The sequence below is a fragment of the Ursus americanus genome, chromosome 6 (assembly GCF_024610735.1).
Source record: "Ursus americanus isolate L20-20 chromosome 6, mUrsAme1.1.p, whole genome shotgun sequence".
In the NCBI taxonomy this organism is placed as follows: Eukaryota; Metazoa; Chordata; class Mammalia; order Carnivora; family Ursidae; genus Ursus; species Ursus americanus.
Genome location: NC_142132.1, coordinates 51,514,362 through 51,532,062, shown reverse-complemented (window position 1 = coordinate 51,532,062; position 17,701 = coordinate 51,514,362). Strand labels below are relative to the sequence as shown.

Below are 17,701 nucleotides of genomic sequence, written 5' to 3'. Positions count from 1 at the left end.
TTGCTTTAGCCTAAGTTTCTCCCACTCCAGTGAGGCAGACAAAACAGAAAAATAAGGATGTTTATTAAGGACATTTGTAGCCCACAGCTAGGGCTCATATTTAGCTCTATGAGCCACTGTCCGGCCTCCTCCCCATTCAATGTGAATGACATTAGGAAGACCGAGCCACAGGTAGATCCCACTGATCCCACAGTAGGGGGTCCCTCCCATAGTCAGGTATAGATATACTGCTGAGGATGAAGAGGGAAATCATTGGATTAATATGTTCCTCTACACCCTGCCTGGACCCTTTCATTCCTGCCCACCTTCTAAGACCATGGGTCAAAGGTGCCTAGTACCATGATGTAGGGTGTCAAGGGAAGCCCCTTTATAAGACCCCAGAGCTATGGGAAAGGACTGCCCTTCCCTTCTCAGCCATCCCAGGCATGGGGGCCACTGAGGTAGAAGGGGCAGGGGCTGGGCCACTCTAATCCCCCTTGTGGGCCCTGCTCTGGGCTTGCCCTTTAGGGAAGCTGGGGGCTTTCGCTGGTACAGGAGGCCTGGACATCAGCCCAGACTGGAATGTTGCAGTTCTTCCCGAAGCCATGAGGGCACTGGCTGTCCAAGCCGGCTTAGCAGCTTCGACAGATCCAAATTGTGGTTCCGGAAAAAATCCGTAAGAAAAAGGCGGGACTAATAGGAGAAAAATGGAGGCAGAAATGGTAAGGAGTGGGACAAGGATGAGATCTTAGAGGCAGAGAGGGATACCTTTCCCAGGCTTTACTCACCTCAGTGTCCATATCTGGATACCTTCGGCCTTTGCTCTTGCCTAGACAGCGAGTCTTACCACCTTCAAGTCCCTGGCACCAGAATCCCTTATCTTCATCAAACCTGGTCAACAGGAAGAGGCCATTGGTTGGTAGGGAGAAAGGAATTTCAAACCCCATAAACATACACTACCTCTCCCAGCTCACAGGGACACATGTCTCTTCCAGACATGGTCAACCTGCTTCCCCATTTCCCCCAGATTCCTCCTCCCCTGGGTCATACTCTCCCACCTGAGGGTCCGTGTGTAGTTCAGAAAGGGTGTGATACCCAGGAACTTCTGGATGCTCTCCATTGAGGCAGCTGGGTTGGTACGCAGCTCTTGCCCATCCACAATCAGCAACTAAAGGGACAGGGATGTGGTTCCCTCTGTATTCCTTAGAAGCCTCTAGGCTGAAGGGAAGAGGAGGGGAAGGGGGACCCCAACAAGGGCTACTGGGGGATCGTACCTGTCCAGAGGGGTAGTAAGTCAGCCAGCGCTGCAGATGGGTGGAATAGTAGCCAGGGACAAGACAGCGGTTCTGCAGGGAGCGAAGAGCCAGAGGGGCCTGAGAGGAGGCTGAAATCACCTGGTAGAAGGTATAATTCAGAGCAACTGGGTCTCCATGTGCTCGCTGGTGCTGAAGGACAAGGAATAGGAAGGGAAGGGATGGGTGATTTCACAGAATCATTCTGCCCTACTCTTGGTCTAGTGAATAAAGAGCATAGGAATCCTTCCACAAAGCAACTGGTTTAGTTTCCCTACCCTCTTGCTTCCTGTCTCTCTAGCAGTCACCACCTCCCTCACTGAAGCCCTAATGTATCCCTAGTTTCAGGCTCACCTGATACCAGGAATAGGCCCTGTCAGCAGGGTTGGTGAGCACAGTGATGATCTTGGCTCGTGGCAGGAGGGCAGCCCCCCGACGTGGTACAACCTCTGAGTCAAAGTAGGTGGCACTTTTTTCAAATAGAAAGTCAGTGCTGGCATTGGAAGGGACAGGGAAGAAGTCCATGTACCTAGGAAGTAGTACAGACAAGAGGCAGAGAATTTGCAGTGAGCTGTGCTAGTGGAAGCTGGAAAGAGGTATCTGGGGGGGAAGGGAGTGCTCCTCTGAGAAGCATTCCAAGGGGTCCCAGTCTCACCAATCAATGCCCTTGTGGTAATTAGGGCCGTTGAAGAACTGAATCTCCTCAAAGGTGCTGGGGCTAGGGAAGCTGCTAGTCACAGCTGGGTGCAGGCTCAGGAAGAAGTGAATAGCTGTGGTCCCTAAACGGGAGAGAAAGTCCAGACTCTTGTGGGAAAGAAGCCAGATCAACAACATGAACTTTAAGGAGGTGAGAAAATAACTACGCTGGGTAGTAATATCCCCTTTGGACAAACTAGAGTGAAAGAAGGAAAGACTAAGGCCCAGGGAAGGGTTAAAATAGTAGTTCTCAGCCTTGACTGAGAACATCAGAATCACTTGTGAATCTTTAAAAAAAAAAAAAAAATCCACAGATGATTCTGATGCACCACCAGAATTAAGAAGCACTGTCTCAAGAGACTGGATTAAGGGGGCGCCTGGGTGGCACAGCGGTTAAGCGTCTGCCTTTGGCTCAGGGCGTGATCCAGGCGTTATGGGATCGAGCCCCACAACAGGCTCCTCCGCTATGAGCCTGCTTCTTCCTCTCCCACTCCCCCTGCTTGTGTTCCCTCTCTCGCTGGCTGTCTCTCTGTCAAATAAATAAAATCTTTAAAAAAAAAAAAAAGTGGATTAAGGAGGGATGGGTATGAGAAGGGAGTTCTTTGGCCAAAGAATCCTTTGGGTGTAAGGCAGGGCAAGAGAAGTTAGTTAGGGATGATTCACCTGTCTTCTGGGGTCCCACAATCAGGAACTTGGGGAGCCGATCACAGGTTTTCTCCTTGGACCAGATATCTTTGTGCCTCTTGTCATCACAGGGATTCTGAAGGTGAGGCAAAGAATCAGATGTCTAATCTTTTCTTCAACCCTTCCCATCCTCGTCATGTCTCTCTGGTCAGCCTGAGCTCCATCCATACCTGCCAAAGGGGACTCCGCTCTTGAGGGAACAGTTCAAAGTACTTTCGTGCGAGAGGGACAGGAGGAAGGGTCTGTAGGCGTAGCCGTGTCCAGCACTGGAGGAAGCGCACCAGGCTCTCAAAGGTATACAGGCCCAGCCGATCATTTCCATAATTGGACAGATGGGTCATAAAAATGCTGATCTGCAAGGGGGTGCCTGCATGTCAGAAGTGGAGAGCCTATCCCACCTCAGAATCAGGCTTGGTGAGCAAAGGTCCCAGCCTACATACACGTGGGCTCTCCAGTCTTCTAGACCTTCCTCTCAGCACCTTACCGGATTAAGCAGCACTGTCAGAAAGAGCTCTCCACCTCTGATGCTCCGGTCTAGTTCACGAGAGCCTCCAGGATATTCGTTATAGAAGATTGTGTGAGTGAAGAGGCCACACGTCTGCCGTGGCAATACCTAGAAGAAAGGGGGAAAAAGAAAGCGACAGATGAGATTTGAAAGGCGGAATGAAAAGTAGATAAGGGACAAAAGCCCTACAGCATTAGGATTCCCTGGGTTTGCAGAGGACTGAGTTATACCAATAAAACTTACTATGTGCTCATTATGACTTTTTACCCCTCTACCCCGTATTATGTGAACTTGGACTAGTAGTTGACAGGACACAGGTCAATGCAGGTTGGTGGCTGTCTAAACATAGGAGTTTGATTCAAGTTTGTATCGGGGGTCCCTCACCATAATGCCATTGTGAATGAAGCCACGGCGGTAGCGGGCAGGGCGGAGATGGGGATACTCCTCAGTGCTGGTCACCTGGATGCCCCACACAGATTTCCAGGCCTCATAGAGCTGCGTGTGGATGGGGTATACACCCGAGTGGTGGGGGGCCACAGCATACCCCAGATCCGTGGGAATCCCATGCTCCTGGGAATGGCATAGACTCTCACCAGGACCTGGTGAGGTTCAGGGAGTAGAGGGTAAAGAGGGTGGGGATGCCTCCACAGAAAGAACAATGGACAGGGTAGGGAAAGGGCACCCCATTAGGGGAAGGTTGAAAAGGAAGCATTATCTCTGGGGAAAAGTATGGGGAAGAGATCCAAGGGTCTCACCAGAGCAAACTGTTTGTTGAGCCTCATCTGGTCAGCCAGCACGGAGCGATTGTGGAACAGGTGTGGCTGCATGTGGCTCCACATGTGGGGGAACCACCAGAACTCTTTGCGGTGTTTCAGCAGCATGTCGTCCCCTGCATCCTCCTCCTCTGTCCCTATGATCACACACTGACCACTGACCACAGCCAGTCGGGCCATGTGCCCTCCTCTGTTCTGTAACAATACTGATCACCTTCCACTCTCGGGACAAGATTGCTGACCTCTGCCTACCTAAGCCTATTTGCCCCCTGCTGACTTGCCCTCCAGCCACCCATGCTAACCTAAATTCATATCCACTACCAGCTCCTCATAGCATTTTCACCCCAAGCCCTGACCCTTTTCTCCAACTTGTATGCTCAGGAAGATGAACAGTGAAGGGACAGATCAAACTAAGCTTGATAAGCTGAGGGAGCAGGAGAATACACTCACCGGTATGATAGAACTTGCCCGAGAAGCCCAAGTTGAAGGTGAAATTGGGGACTAAGGTCCTGAGTTTGTTCTGGGTGGTCAACAGAGCCTGGGAAGGGTAGCAGGAACACAAGAAATCATGAGAGCAGACTGAGCTCAAAAATGAGAACTAATGTTCTCCCTGACTGGAAAGGGCAGGGATTAATACCTATGACAAGCTCAGAGTCAAGGGAGTCTGATAGGACAGAGCTTGAAACAGCTTCTGAGGAAAGAAATTTGAGTCAGGAAAAAGACTGACCTCAACATCAGCCACCTTCATGCGGGTACCCTCCTTGCCCACAAAGATGTCATCAATGTCTACCAAGATGTAACGGTCAAGGTCTAGGCAGAGGCGCTTGCCAGTGAGGTACGCAACAGCATCAACAAAAACAAGTTTGTGGAGCCAGAAGGAAAGGCCATGGCCAAAGAGCACCCGCTGGATGCCATCATGAAGCCCCAGGTCCTGTATGACAGTGGGAAGCCGGGTCCGGCGAGGCACTGGTGCTGGCACAGGGGGCTCAGCTGGCCGAAGGCTGGCAAGAAGCACTGGTTCATATGTGCTATGATTGGATTGGAAGATGGTCCAGTCATCACCAGGCAGCGGCCCAGGTTCCAGGCGGCTGGGGCGTGTGAGATGTAGTAGGGGGGCAGAAGGATTCACTTGGTAGTCCCGGAGCCCCAAATTTGAGTGTAGGAAAAGCGGAAAGCCCTTGAGCTGGGCACTCAGTAGGCTATGTTCATGGGCTCGGAAAAAGCCAATGATGCCCACACCATATTCCACACAGTACCGGTCTAGCAGTTCCCGACTCCAGGCATCCAGGTTGACATACTTGAGCAGGTTTTCATAAATGACCAAGACATAGCGGCCACGGGTATGATCAGTCAGCGTGGGCATGTCCCCTCGGCCAGGTGCTAGCTCGGTGCTATAACGAAAACGACTAGACTCCAAGATGGCCACAATCTCCTGCCCCAGCTGTGAGTATGCACTCTCCACAAACACAAGGACCACAGGTTCAGTTCGCGCTGTCTCTGGTGGCCTGGGGGGCCGTGGTGGGACTGGAGGTCGTGCAGGGCCAGGGCCAGCTGCCCCACTACTGCTGCAGTCTCCCAAGGGCAGGGGCAAGGGTTCCTTGGCCTTGGGGCTGGTGGACACGTAGTAAGCCAGGAAGCCCATGGAGCCCAGACTGAAAGCGATCAGCAGCAGTATGAGGCGGTGCAGTTCCAGCTGCCGAGCTGGGCGTACCACCTTCCACAGCTTGAGCATGGCGGGGAAGGGGACGTGGGGAAGGGGAAGCAGGGATGGGGACTACCTCAGGGGATGGGAGGTAGAAGTTCTATAGGCTGGGGCTCTCTCACTAGGGTGGAAGGATAGAAAAACAAGGGAAAAGGATTTCGTCAGGGTCAGTTCCCTGAAAAGTTGGAGTCAAGTCCCCTTACTTTAGGGTAGGGGAGTTAGAAGGGGCAACTGGACAGAGTCCATTGGTCTCAGGTAACCATTGCCCCCTGGTCCATGGCTTCAGGATGCAAATCTAGCCAGGCTCCACTCTTGGTCCTGCTGAGCTCCTCACATCAGAGGTCAACAAAGTTCATAATCTCTGCTCTCACTGTTTGTAAGACAGAGAAATCAAGGGTTACTTCTCCACCTGAAAGTGTGTCATTAATTCATTCCCCGCTTCACCCATCTCTCTTACCTCCTGCTCACAGGATGATTTGTTCTCCAGAAAAAAAAACTCCTGTAGAAGAACACCACAATCTGAGTCTCAAACCTTCACTTCACAGCTTGTTCCCTTTCTTAGAATACTGTCTAAATTCTCCTTCCTGAGCTAAGTTCTGAGCTAGAGCAATATATTCAATGGTTGGAAGGGAACAAATCTCCCACCAGCAAGAGACCAAACAGCTCAGGAGGCTGAAAATGAACGTGCTCTGAAAGAAGTTCCCAGCCCACCACTGAGCAGTTGGTCACCAGCAGGAGCTCTGGTGGGCCTGGGAGGAAGGGACGGAAAGCCCCACAAGTCCTGTGCTGGTCCAACGAAATATCAGATAAGAGGAAACTCATGAGTCTGTTAATCTTCCTCATCAATCAAACCCAACATCACAAGCTAAAAGCACTAACGAACTTGTAGTCAGGAGGCCACTATGGTGGCGGGAGCTGAAGAGGCAAGAGAAATGCTGCTAATCATCCAATTCACTTCCAAACCCAGAACCTGGGGACTCCCTTTTCCATGGCTTCTGAAAAATTACTCATCCCCTGCCTTTCACCTCACCTGCACGAGTGTGGCAGAGGCGACAAAAATGTAGCCCCAGAGCAGGCCAATCCCTGGGGTCTGAGATAAGCCAGAGAGCTGAGTCCAGAGTCTCTCCCTCTCACTTTAGTTTTCCTTCCTTAACTTAGCCTAGGTGATACTATATCCTCATCACTGAACAGTTCAGAAAGGTCCTGAGCTAGCCTGTGGAGATGTGAGGGATTGAATCCCGCTACAAAAACAGAGCGAACTGAGTGGGACTGGATGAGAGTAACAGGAGCTTAAGTCATATCCAACCAATAAGAGAGGGGTAAGGACAGTGTGATCAGAAAACAGTTTTAGGGAGACCTAATTTTGGAGACTGTTTTCTTCAATAGATAGACTGCTTCGAGAAGCTTTATTGTTGCTCTCTCCAGCTTAGCCATTCCTAGTAAGGCCAGTGACTGGCAATCCCCCTCTACTACCCCCTCCCAGACACACACATCTCAGGGGTGATTAGGCAGAGACAGGGTTCCTCAGAATTGAGAGAGACAATTTAAGAACAGTTCAGCTTTGGCCTGGGTCAAATTAATTGACGTGAAAAGAAAGCTGGGAGAAGATCAAAATGGTGATGAGAAGGGGGTGAATCCTGAGTTTAAGGAAACTCTTGAGAGAAAACACAGTAGTGAGAAGTTGTCCTGAGGGGAAGTGGACACTCAGGGTGTCTCACCCCTTAAGGTTAAGAATTACAGTAAACAGTGGCTGAGAGCTCACTGTCAGACATTCTTCTAAGAGCTTTCCATATATTTAATGCTCACAGCAGCCCGGGGAGGTAGGTAAGCGGTGCAGACTATTATCACCCCCATTCTACATATGCGTAATCTGAGGTTCAGAGAAGCTTAACAACTTGCCCAGGATCGCACAGAGCAGTCGGTGGAGGAACTGGGATTCGAAGTCAGGCCTGTCAAGCTCCACAGCCGCTGCTCTTAAACCACTGCATGCTGGCTTCACACCTAGAAGAGGCGGCAACACTCAGGGAAGGGGTGCTGCGGGCGCTACCGGGGGACTGTGGGGTGGGACAGGAACACGGGGTCGGGGTGCGCTAAGCGTGGGCAGCAGCGGGCGGTTTCGGAGGCAGACACCAAAGGGGTCACCCAGGCCTGGGCTGGGCGACAGCACAGTGATAGGCACGGGAGACGAGCGGTGCAGAGGCTGTGGGAGGAGGGGTACCGAGCCGCGACACGGGAATGCGGGGCTGGCACAACCGCGGCAGGGGAGGGACGGATGGAGGGTCCCCGTGAGGGGGAACACGGGGTCACAGGTGGATATGCAGGCAGCGCCAGATGGAGACCCGGCAAGGGACGCGCTGAGGAGAGCTTGGGGTGACATCGAGGCAGGCGTTGGGCTGGGAGAGCCCGGAGGGGAGGAGGAGCCCCGTACCGAGGGCAATGAGGCCACTACGAGGGCGGCTGGTGGAAGGGACGCAGGACAGGGGAGCTCTGGGCCGCACGGGGGGCCGCCCAGGACAACCCCGCGGGTGGTTATGGTGGCAACTGAAGGGAAGTCTGTGAGGGGAGGAACTGCGGGCGACCGTGGGTGGGGGCCACACTCTGAGTGGGGGTGGTTACCCTCAAGGGCGGCTCACCCGGCGGACTAGGCGGCGTCCCCGCTGGCCCCGGGCTCCACCGCATCCCGGGGCTGCCCGGCTTCCCAGCTCTCGGGGCCTCGGGCCGCGTCGCGGCGGCTCCGCCATCTCCGAGCGAACGCTCTGCCGCAGCCGGGCCCAACCACCGCTCCCAGCCGGGGGGGAGGCGGCGCGCTCCCGCTCGCGGCGCCCGCTCAGGTCCCCGCAGGGTCGGGGCCTCGCAGCCGCACCGCCGAGGTGCGGGGCAGCCGAACGGTCCTCCGCAGCGCTCTGCCGAGCCTCGGCCCCCGAGACGGCGGGCTGCGCGCCCCGCCCGCAGAGGCGCACCCCCTCCTCCCCGCCCGGTGGCACAGTCTGGCGAGCGTCGGGCGCCGCGACTCCCGGGGCAGGGGCGGGCCCAGGCTGCGGGCTCGTCCACTCAGCCCGGTGGAGGGGGAGCCGAGTCGGCCCACTGAGGGGCGAGGGGGCGGGGCAGCCCTTGGGGCGGGCGGGGCCCGGGGGCGGGGCGAGACCCCGAGCCCACCAGCGAAGGGCTCGCAGCTTTCCTCCCCACCCCAAACTCGCCTCTGCAGCCCGGTGGGCTGGTTGGAGGCTGGTGAGTTTATGAGGAAGTTTTATTCTAAAATGGGGCCCAAGGTAGTGGGAGAAGCTACATCTCTCCATCTGAAGCCTTGTAACCCAGGCTGCTAAAATCTTAAGCCTTTGGCCATAAGCCTCCAACAGCAGTAACACAACGGACTGTTTAAAGGTTATTTTATTAAATATCTTCAGTTCAAGGTTTCATTGTAACAAAGCTATGAAGGGTCTACCAACATTCAGAACAAACACTAACTAATTTTAAATTATTTCTATGTCATCATGCAAAAATTCTGCATCAAATGCCTTCCATTTCCTGTTTAAAAGGTGATTTTTTTTTTTAATAGTCTATTGTCTATAGATGCTGACGTTAGCCCCAGAAGAGGAGTAAGAATGCTAAGAAGTGGGGCTGGAGCAGCCATATGAAGCTATGGGTCTTAATGAACTCTAAGACCATTTGTCTTCAAGCCAGCAAAACCAAACCCTGTGGTGAAGGCGTCTGCGTGCTGGTACTGCAGGCTGCAGGGCAAGAAAGGGCCAGGGCCCGGGGGGCTGAGGCATGCATGAGGTGCTCAGAGGAGCCTGGCTGAACCCAAGCACCAGCACCTGTGGGTCTGCTCTCTTCCCAGCTGGCTCCAAGGTAAACCTGTAGCTTTGCCTCTTCTCCCAGCTCCTGTGCCTCCTGAAGGTAGTCCAGGAAGCTGGGGTTTACCCACCTTTCCCCCAATAGTGCAGATATTTGTGCAGGTAAGTCTGTACAGTTGTTTTGGGGAAACCAAGGCCATGACCAATTGCTCCTCCATTATCTTCTCTGCTATCTGCTTAGAGTATAGATCTTTCCCTCCTGGAATGGAACTCCTTGAGCACAGAGAGGGACAATGAATGTAGGAGCCTTGGCTCTGGACACCTCTTTTGGGTACATGCAGGTGAGGGGGGGTGATGCCCATGCAGATTGTCCAGCAGTAAGTCATATACTTCAGTTGGTCAGTAGAGAGGCCTCTTTAAAGAGAACACCTCTTCTTGCCAGAGCAGTCAGGTCAATCTCAAAGACAGGAAAAGAGATGGACGTGCAGCAAGGGAAGAGTAAGAAGGGAGGCAGTCCTGAGGGCAGCCTGAATGCATAGAAACAACCATCAGCTCAATCCCGCCGCCTCACTCCTCCCATCCCACAGGGGCACTTGGCAGAGGGCCCAGGCCCAGATGAGGGTCAGCACGGGGACCACCACCATGAAAAGGCAAGACAAAGATGGTCCAAATCAGCACAGAAACAGAACTGCCAAAGGCAGCAAGGGGAGCCCTGACCAGGGCCTGGCTCTCTCCTTGCTAAGTTACAAGAAAACAAACACAAAGCAAAGCAGCAACCCCTCCCTCTTCCTAGCTGCAGGTATTGGGCCTCAATATCAGGACCCACGTGCATTGTGCATCCTATAGAAATGGATGAGTAAGTGAGTACATGTCAGACTAACACAAGGTTTCTCATCAGCTTTGTAGCGGACACACTTCTGCAGCACCAATTCTCTTCCCTTCTACACTAAATGGAACAGTACAGCAACGTCCAGGCCCTCAGTCCCGAGGCCACTGCTTCTCAGCTGCCTCCACAGCAGGCTGGGAGCTCTGCATTCTCTCCCAGGTAGGTCTGATGGCCACGATGTTCTCATCAGCCTCATTCTAGGCGCTATGCAAGTTCAGAAGAAGTCCATTCCTAGACCTGGGGCAGGCAGGCCACCTCAGGGGCTACAATCACATCACAGCCCCCAAAGCTCTGTCAGAGTTCTTGCCTGGTCCCCTGAGTCCACGGAGGCCAGAGGCCGAGCTCACCTCTTCAGGGCTGGTGGGTGAGCCGGCTGCTCATGCCAGGACGGGTGTCACACAAACTCCTGCCTTCTTGCCAGCCCAAGGGCTATCGGTGGTTTTAAAACGCATCATGGTATGGATTCCATTTTTTTTTAAAACAATCTTTTTTTCTTTTTTTTCTTAAATGTAAAAAACACCTCGGTACAGCAGAGACAGACACGAAGGGCGGGCGGGAGGGCTGCATGCAGGGGCGTGCATTGGCTGCTGCCGCTTTGTAATTTAATTGTTTTAAACCTCAAACGAACAGGACTGCCGCTGTCACTCAGGCCCTCCAGAGCCACTGGCTGCGAAGGTTTGACCTCCGGCTGGGATCTCCTAATGCCCCTGTCAAAGAGGACAGACGTGGTAACAGAACAAAGGACAATAAGCACACAGATGAATTCCAGGGACTTCAACACACTACACATGTGGCCAAGTCTGCCTGAGAAGGTGGAGGATGGGGGGAGAAGCTAGCATTTAAATATAACATCACTTCACATTTGCTGAGCAAATCCTTCACTTATGAGTATCTTAATCTTCAACTCAATGAAGTAGGTACCACTCTCTCTCTCTTTTTTGACAGCTAAGGAAACTGAGGTTTAGGGTAACCTGTCCAAAGTCACTCAACTCGGAGTCCTGGAGCCAGACACAAGTCTGTCTGACGGCCTCTGCCACCCCTCTGGGATGGTCCACGTCTCCTCCCCCACTGCCACTTTTCAACCTCCTCTTCCTCCTCTGATCCCATCTGTCCCCTTCCTCACCCCCCTACCAAGTGCACCTGTGGCTGAGCTCACTGCAGCGGTGCAGCAGGGGCTCCTGAGCAGTGATAGTGGACATTGAGCCACTTGCCATCCCGGCGGTGCCAGACCCGGGTCTCCTCCGACTGGCTGGTGCGAGGCCGACCCTGCCCATCGATGTACTGGGTGAGGCGGATGTAGGCGATGCAAGCTGCGTCCTCCCCGATCACGTGGACGTGCGGGTTCAGGATGGTGGTGTGGATGGGCTTGCTGTTCTTGGACAGAACTGCAGGGGGCAAGGCAGAGTGCGGGAGGTAGGAGGACGTCAGGCCTGGGTACTGATCTCCCTCCCAGCGTGCACTTGCAGGTCTCACCCTCTCTCCAGCAACCATTCTGGGAGTCTCTAAGTCCCCCACACATCAGAGGCCAGGAAATCCCAGAACATTAGTCTCAGTTATCCAAAAGGAAGAAAGAGGTGGAGAACGATGATAATAGCAACTGCTACTTTAATGAGACATTGTGCTGGGGGTTTTTACATACATAAGCTATATTTCTTGGTGAGTATTATTATCTTTATTATAAGATGATGAAACAGGCTCAAGGAGGTTATGTAATTTGCTCAAATCACACAGCATTTGAACTCAGGACCATCTGACTCTTAACTAAAGCCTAAGATCTTTCCACTCTTCCAGGTTGATGTTTAGATTTCATAAGGGTTGGTTCGTCCCTAATTGGCTGCAGAGCCAAATCCAGAGCTTAAGATTTCAAAGTGCATTTGTGATTTAGAAAAAAACAAAAACAAAAAAACACGTCCAAAGTTAAAATAGAATCACCAAAGCACCAAGCTCAGGATATTCCCAGGGTTCCCAGGTTCCTCTGGGGGAAAGCCAAAAGAAGTTGTATTGCCATTATCAGCAAACACTGCAGATTGCGTTGCTTTTAATGAGATTCACATTTTAATTCATTTCAAATGTTGGACAGGGGCTATCTGAGACCCTCCCTAGGGCTTCTGTAAATTCTGAAACTGCTTCTGGCTAAGAGAATTACTTAGATAGCCAAGGGTTTACATTTGCAGCTGAGACATGGAGAGGATGTTGGTTAGTAGAGAAAACAGTGACAAAATAAAACTTGGGGCAGGATGGGGAAGGCCTAGGATACAGTAGGAAAGAAAAGAAAAAAAAAATAGGGAGGAGGAGGATACTAGAGAGTGGAGAGAAAGATAGGAGGAGGTGGTGATCCATCTTCTTATCCCCTGGGACTTCCAGGAACTGTCCAGAGTGCACAGCCCCTCAGCCAGGGCTATCTCCCTCCATATTCAGGAGGACCCAAGCCACAATCTCTGATCTCACGAATCACCTACGGTGCCCTGCTACTTGCTTGTACATTCTTATCCTGGCTTTACTTTCCTCTACTGTGAAACCTGTAGATAGAGAGCTTCATTATTACTTGCTGACATCTCAACCTGATCTCAGTGGTTTCCAGTAGTCGTGGACGGAGGAATAGTGACCCTGATTGTGGAAACCAGAGCTGCCACAAAGCTGCTGCAGAATGAAGGGGCATGTGGGGCTCTGGAGCAGGTCCTTCAAAGGTGTCAGTTTAAGACCATCCTCAGGGTACAGGAGGCAAACACATAGACTAGGGGGCAGCCAAGCAGTCAAATAAGGGAGAAGCGGGAAACTGGGAAGAGGAGAAGGTGAGCAGGGACAGAGGCAAAGGGGGTGAAGGGGCAGGCAGGAGTATATCAGCAGCACGAACCCACTCACGATTCTCAAAGTAAAACTTATGGAAATCCATCCCCTCCACGAGGTTACCAAGGGCCTCAGGCTCAAAGGAAGTGAGGCCTGGATCACAAATCTTCCTGCAGAAAGAAAAGCAGCTTGTCAGTCTCCTACGGGGATTACTCGTCTGTCTTTCTTGTCAGTGGTGTCTGTCCTGCAGCAGATTAGCTGTGGGCTAGGCCTGACAAGATGGCTAAGATCTTAGGGGTGAGGGGTACTATCACAGGGTATCTAACTGGGAGAGATACCAGCCTAAGGGCCTGGTGTTTAATTCAGGCACTGTGCCCAAGGCCCGGCTTTCCCTTTTCCTAGGGTCCAAGCTGATTTTGGGGAGGAGGAAAGTCCTCGAGGGATGACTTGGGTCACAAGGAAATGGTCTCTACTCACGTGTAGGCTTCAAAATCCCCATTGTTGATGGCCTCAATCAGTTGTTCTGTGATCTTAATGATCTCCTGTTTTCGCACTGTGGGGGAAAAAAATCCAGCAATTTACCTGCATGGGACTGGGGAGCTCCCAAGTGACAGAGAGCCCTCCCCAATCCTTCAGAGAATCCCCCGTGATCTCTGTGACAAAGACATCCCTCTTCCCTATCTTTAACATTAAGGACCTCTGCAGCAAGAGTGAGCCCACTTTTCTCTTCATTCCTTCTCTGTTGTCTGTAGAGCTAATGGCCCCCTCCCCCCTGAAGCTCACTCATTAGGTATGGTTCTCTGGCCTTTGTCTCCCTCTCCATCAACAACCAGGATGCAGAAAACATTCTTGTCTTTTACAGTTGAGGAGCCTGGCCATCACTAATACTCTGTCCAGAGTCCGTGTATCCTTTCCCCAGCACCTTTAGCCTCCCTAAGAAGCATCTCCCGATATGGCTGTTTCCACCGCCTGCTCTCTTCTCTCACCTGAAGGGGCTCAGTCAGGTCTCAATTACCACCACCACCACACCAGCCCCAGCCCTCACTCAGTGGTCCAGAACCTAGCCCGGGGCAATAGCCAGCCTGAGAGCAGAACCTAGCCAGGGATGAGGGCTCTGAAAGGATGAACAGAGCCCTGGGATGGATGCTTAATTCTCTTCACCCTGCTCATCTCCTCCACAGGGCTTTTCTGGGGTAAAAGATCTTGGAACTATAAACACTCTTTTTAAGCAGAGCTTCTCACCAGACAGATGGCTCCATTTACCCTGCATTAGCCTTGGGAAAGCTCTAAATCTCACACCAGCTCTCATGCCAGGATGTGTCCCTCAAGAAAACTAAGACAAGGCTCAGAATGACAGGCAGGCAGAAGTGGTGCCCTCAGAGCCCCTCACCCCATCCAAAGCCAAGGGACTGCTGCTGGTGGTATCCTGACAGGGAGCACCACTGTTAGCAGGGGCACCGCTAGGGTAAGAGAGGGCTCAGACTGAGCTCAGGCTAACCCTGACCAGAGCCCCAGGCTGGCCTAGGCTACAAGCCTCTCCCCACAGGAGCAAGAGGCTGTGAGACAAATGCGAGCATTAGAACAGCACAGCCAAGAGGCATAGCTGGGGAGGGCAGCACAGCCAAAGACACAGCCAGGTGGGGGCCCCGCAGCCACCAGCACTGCCATGGAGGCAGCTCCAGGTGAGTAAGCAGCACGTTAGGAGAACAAACGAGCTCTATCCACTTTCCAGAGGCAAGCAGGTATGTGTGTACACACACACACACACACACACACACACACACACACACACCCTCTCCAAACCCACCAAACCCATCTGTAGGACCTGACTGGGGCCCTATGGGTGAAGAGGATTGTGTTTATAAACTCTAAAAGGATAGATGGTAGAAGGAAAAGAAGCAGACAAAGGCATTCTGTACACAGACACAACTTAAACTATAAATATGAGCTACCAGTAACCCAGCAAGGCATCGTATCAAGACATTCTACTACCTCATTTATCTTTCATGGCAGTGCTCTGGGGCAGGTGCTGTTTCACTCCCACTTTATCGATAAGGGAGCTGAGGCTCTGGGAGGTGTAAGCTACTTCACACATTTCTGGAGGTGGTGTAGCTAGGATTTCAACTCGGGTCCGTCTCACCCCAAGCCTCATGCCCTTACTAGGATATGTTGAGCCACGGGCAACACCACATCCCAACATGGTTCTTGGCTATGGCAATTTCATCATCACCCCCGCTCCCACCACCTTTGACCTGGTTTCTGACTCGGCCTTTCTTCCTGGCTCATTGCTGAGGCGAGGCCCACGGAATATCCCAGGGGCTTTCTATTCCTTCCCACCATGCCAAGTTCTTCCACCCACTCTTCTTTACGTCTTTGGGCCCTGCTCCCAGGGGCCCCTACCTGGGATTAACAGCACCTCCAATCAGCTCCCCCACCCAGCAGAGGCCACGCTCCCCAAGCTTACAAAGACAAACAGCTGGGTTGGGCTGACAGCTCTGGGGGGATCCCTGAGGGGCTTCAGGATGAGCCAGGGAGACAGAAGCCAGATTGTGCCTCCCTCACACTTACTGGCTGAGGAGCAGAGAGAAGGCTGGGGCTGCATGCCTGCAGAGGGGGCTGTTCTGTCCCGGGAGCTCCGTCCTTCAGGCACCGAGCTGCCATTCCCAGTGCGGAGCGGGGCAGCTAGCCAGCCAGGGCAGGGCAGGGCAAGGCAGAGCAGCCAAAACAAACAGAACAAGGCAGGTGAGCGAGCAAGCCAGACAGGACCCAAGCCCGTGGCACTGCAGAGCCGGGGCAAGGCAACGCCTCGGGCTGCTGTGGACACTGGACCACATCCCACGCTGCCGCCTCTGCCAGAGAGGCCTCCCAGCTGACAGCCCCAGGAAGGTACACAGACCTGGGCTTGTGGCTTCCAGAGGAGCCTTCAGATAGCCTGTATAAGAACCCCTGCTCCCAGGGGAGATGTTGTAGGGGGCTAGGCTACAAGGTCAAGAGCCGTGAAGGAGCCACTTACTCCACAACATCACCAGAACTGAATTGCTCTGGCCTGAATCCCAGCAGCCCTAGAGGTACTGTTCTTTACTCCCTTATATGTTTATGCTTTCTGTTTTTTGGTTCCCAAAGGTTTAGTGCCCCTTTACTGCTCCTGGGTGTGCTCTCTCAGCTCTGTCCTTCAACATTTCTCCATCTTTTCTGTGAGCCTGGACTCAGGTCACTTACTGATGGCAAAGGGAGCAATTCCAGGAGGCCAAACCAAAGAGCAGGACAGAGATTCCCAGTGGTCTGGTCTGCCACGCCCTCCCGCACCCCCTGGCCCTTTGGCCAGGCCCAAACTTAGGCTGGTGGTCCTCACAGGACCACCAGGACATGGCCAAACGTGATCCTGACTCCATCATCCATGCCAAGACTTTGTGACGAGAGTCGCTGATCCCAATGTGCCCAGGACTGTTCCGGTTTTAAAACTGAAAGTGCCATGTCCTGGGAATCGCCTCAGTCCTAGGGAAACTGAGACGATGGGTCACCCTACTAATGACTCACTGTGTTTGTGGGCTACTTCTGCAGGGACTCAGGATGTTCCTGTACTGGGATGTCACATCATTATCAGCAACAGGAACAGTTCTCTGAGCCCTGGCCCCAGAAAGCCTCAAGAAAAGCTCTAGTTTAGCTATTCCAGACTTGGGGTCAAAGAAGAGAAGCCTCTTGCCCAGCCCAGCCACGCCAGGCAGGGACCTCACATCTTAGCCCATGGAAAGGAGCTTTTAGGCCAAGCCCCCTCTTAGAGGAGAGTCCCCATGTCTGTTCTGGGGACAGACAAGACAGGGGCCCCATTGGAGCCAAGGTACCTGGGACACTGCTGGGGTCCCCTCCCCACCAAGGGCCAGCACCTACCTTTGAGGTCTTCATCTTCTGTGGTGGTGTTGCAGCTCTCTGTGGAGCCCTGTAGGCCAAAAAGAACATGTTTCTTACACTCAGAACCTTGGACACTAGAGGAACCAAGCAGAACAAAAGCAGAGTATGTGCTTCTTGGGAGATGCAAGGAAGAATCATAGAAGGTTCGATTTTCACCCTTGCCATCTGACTTTTTTTTTTACAGAACCCTGAATTCCCAAACTCCCTCCCGAGTATTCCCCAACTCAGTAAATGACACTATCTATCCTGTTGTTAAAACACAGAGTCCTCTTCTAGGTTCAATTCTAGGTTGAATCTTGGCCTTCTCTCTTTCCCTTTTATCCAACCTAAATTCAAATCTGTCAGTCCTACCTCCAAGGTAAATCCTGTCTCCTACCTCTTCCCTTCATTTTTTTTTTTTTTCAAGATTTTATGTTTACATCATCTCTACACCCAACGTGGGGCTTGAACTCACAACCCTGTGATTGAGAGTCGCATGCCCTATCAACTGAGCCAGCCAGGCGCCCTTACATCTTCTCTTCAAATGCACAGCTACACTCTGAGTCCAAGCGACCAATATCTGGCACCTGGACTACAACAGCTTCCCGGTCCCCCCACATCCATGCTTGCCTCCTCCCTAAAGTTCTTGCCCGTAACATGGCCAGAGGGGCTTTTCAAAGTGTCAATTAGACTACACTACTCCCCTGCTAAGAAC

General features: G+C 52.6%; 2 protein-coding genes across 23 annotated transcripts in view; both read right to left on the bottom strand.

The window, feature by feature from the left end:
- Window positions 1–46: 46 nt before the first annotated feature.
- On the bottom strand, window positions 47–8,585 carry NDST2 (N-deacetylase and N-sulfotransferase 2). 3 transcript variants are annotated; one of them, XM_087863022.1, is made up of 16 exons: window positions 8,265–8,585; window positions 7,531–7,632; window positions 6,089–6,130; window positions 4,657–6,001; window positions 4,380–4,467; window positions 3,912–4,066; window positions 3,541–3,726; window positions 3,136–3,264; window positions 2,822–3,004; window positions 2,631–2,727; window positions 1,927–2,050; window positions 1,626–1,800; window positions 1,254–1,373; window positions 1,038–1,147; window positions 768–870; window positions 47–672 (listed from the first exon to the last, which is right to left on the bottom strand). In XM_087863022.1, exons 4-16 carry the CDS (start codon window positions 5,659–5,661, stop codon window positions 547–549), a joined length of 2,601 nt encoding a protein of 866 aa, XP_087719148.1. In that variant the 5' UTR covers window positions 5,662–6,001; window positions 6,089–6,130; window positions 7,531–7,632; window positions 8,265–8,585; the 3' UTR covers window positions 47–546. The 3 variants fall into 3 exon arrangements, with proteins under 3 accessions (XP_087719148.1, XP_087719147.1, XP_045639275.1); XM_087863021.1 differs by having other exon boundaries at window positions 1,254–1,424; window positions 8,265–8,584; XM_045783319.2 differs by having other exon boundaries at window positions 1,254–1,424; window positions 6,089–7,632; window positions 8,265–8,584.
- Window positions 8,586–9,000: 415 nt separating this feature from the next.
- CAMK2G (calcium/calmodulin dependent protein kinase II gamma) overlaps window positions 9,001–17,701 on the bottom strand; it is a 53,869-nt gene continuing 45,168 nt past the window's right edge. For 9 of the 20 annotated variants that reach the window (XM_045783211.2, XM_045783207.2, XM_045783210.2 and 6 more), the window contains 6 exons: window positions 16,987–17,035; window positions 15,667–15,780; window positions 13,576–13,651; window positions 13,174–13,268; window positions 11,452–11,696; window positions 9,001–11,018 (listed from right to left, as the gene is read on the bottom strand). In XM_045783211.2, coding sequence (XP_045639167.1) covers window positions 11,464–11,696; window positions 13,174–13,268; window positions 13,576–13,651; window positions 15,667–15,780; window positions 16,987–17,035 — 567 coding nt within the window. In that variant the 3' untranslated portion in view covers window positions 9,001–11,018; window positions 11,452–11,463. Of the gene's footprint in view, window positions 11,019–11,451; window positions 11,697–11,898; window positions 12,831–13,165; window positions 13,269–13,575; window positions 13,652–15,666; window positions 15,781–16,986; window positions 17,036–17,701 lie in introns of those variants that run through there. The other 11 variants (XM_045783214.2, XM_045783220.2, XM_045783216.2 and 8 more) reach the window with 4 other exon arrangements.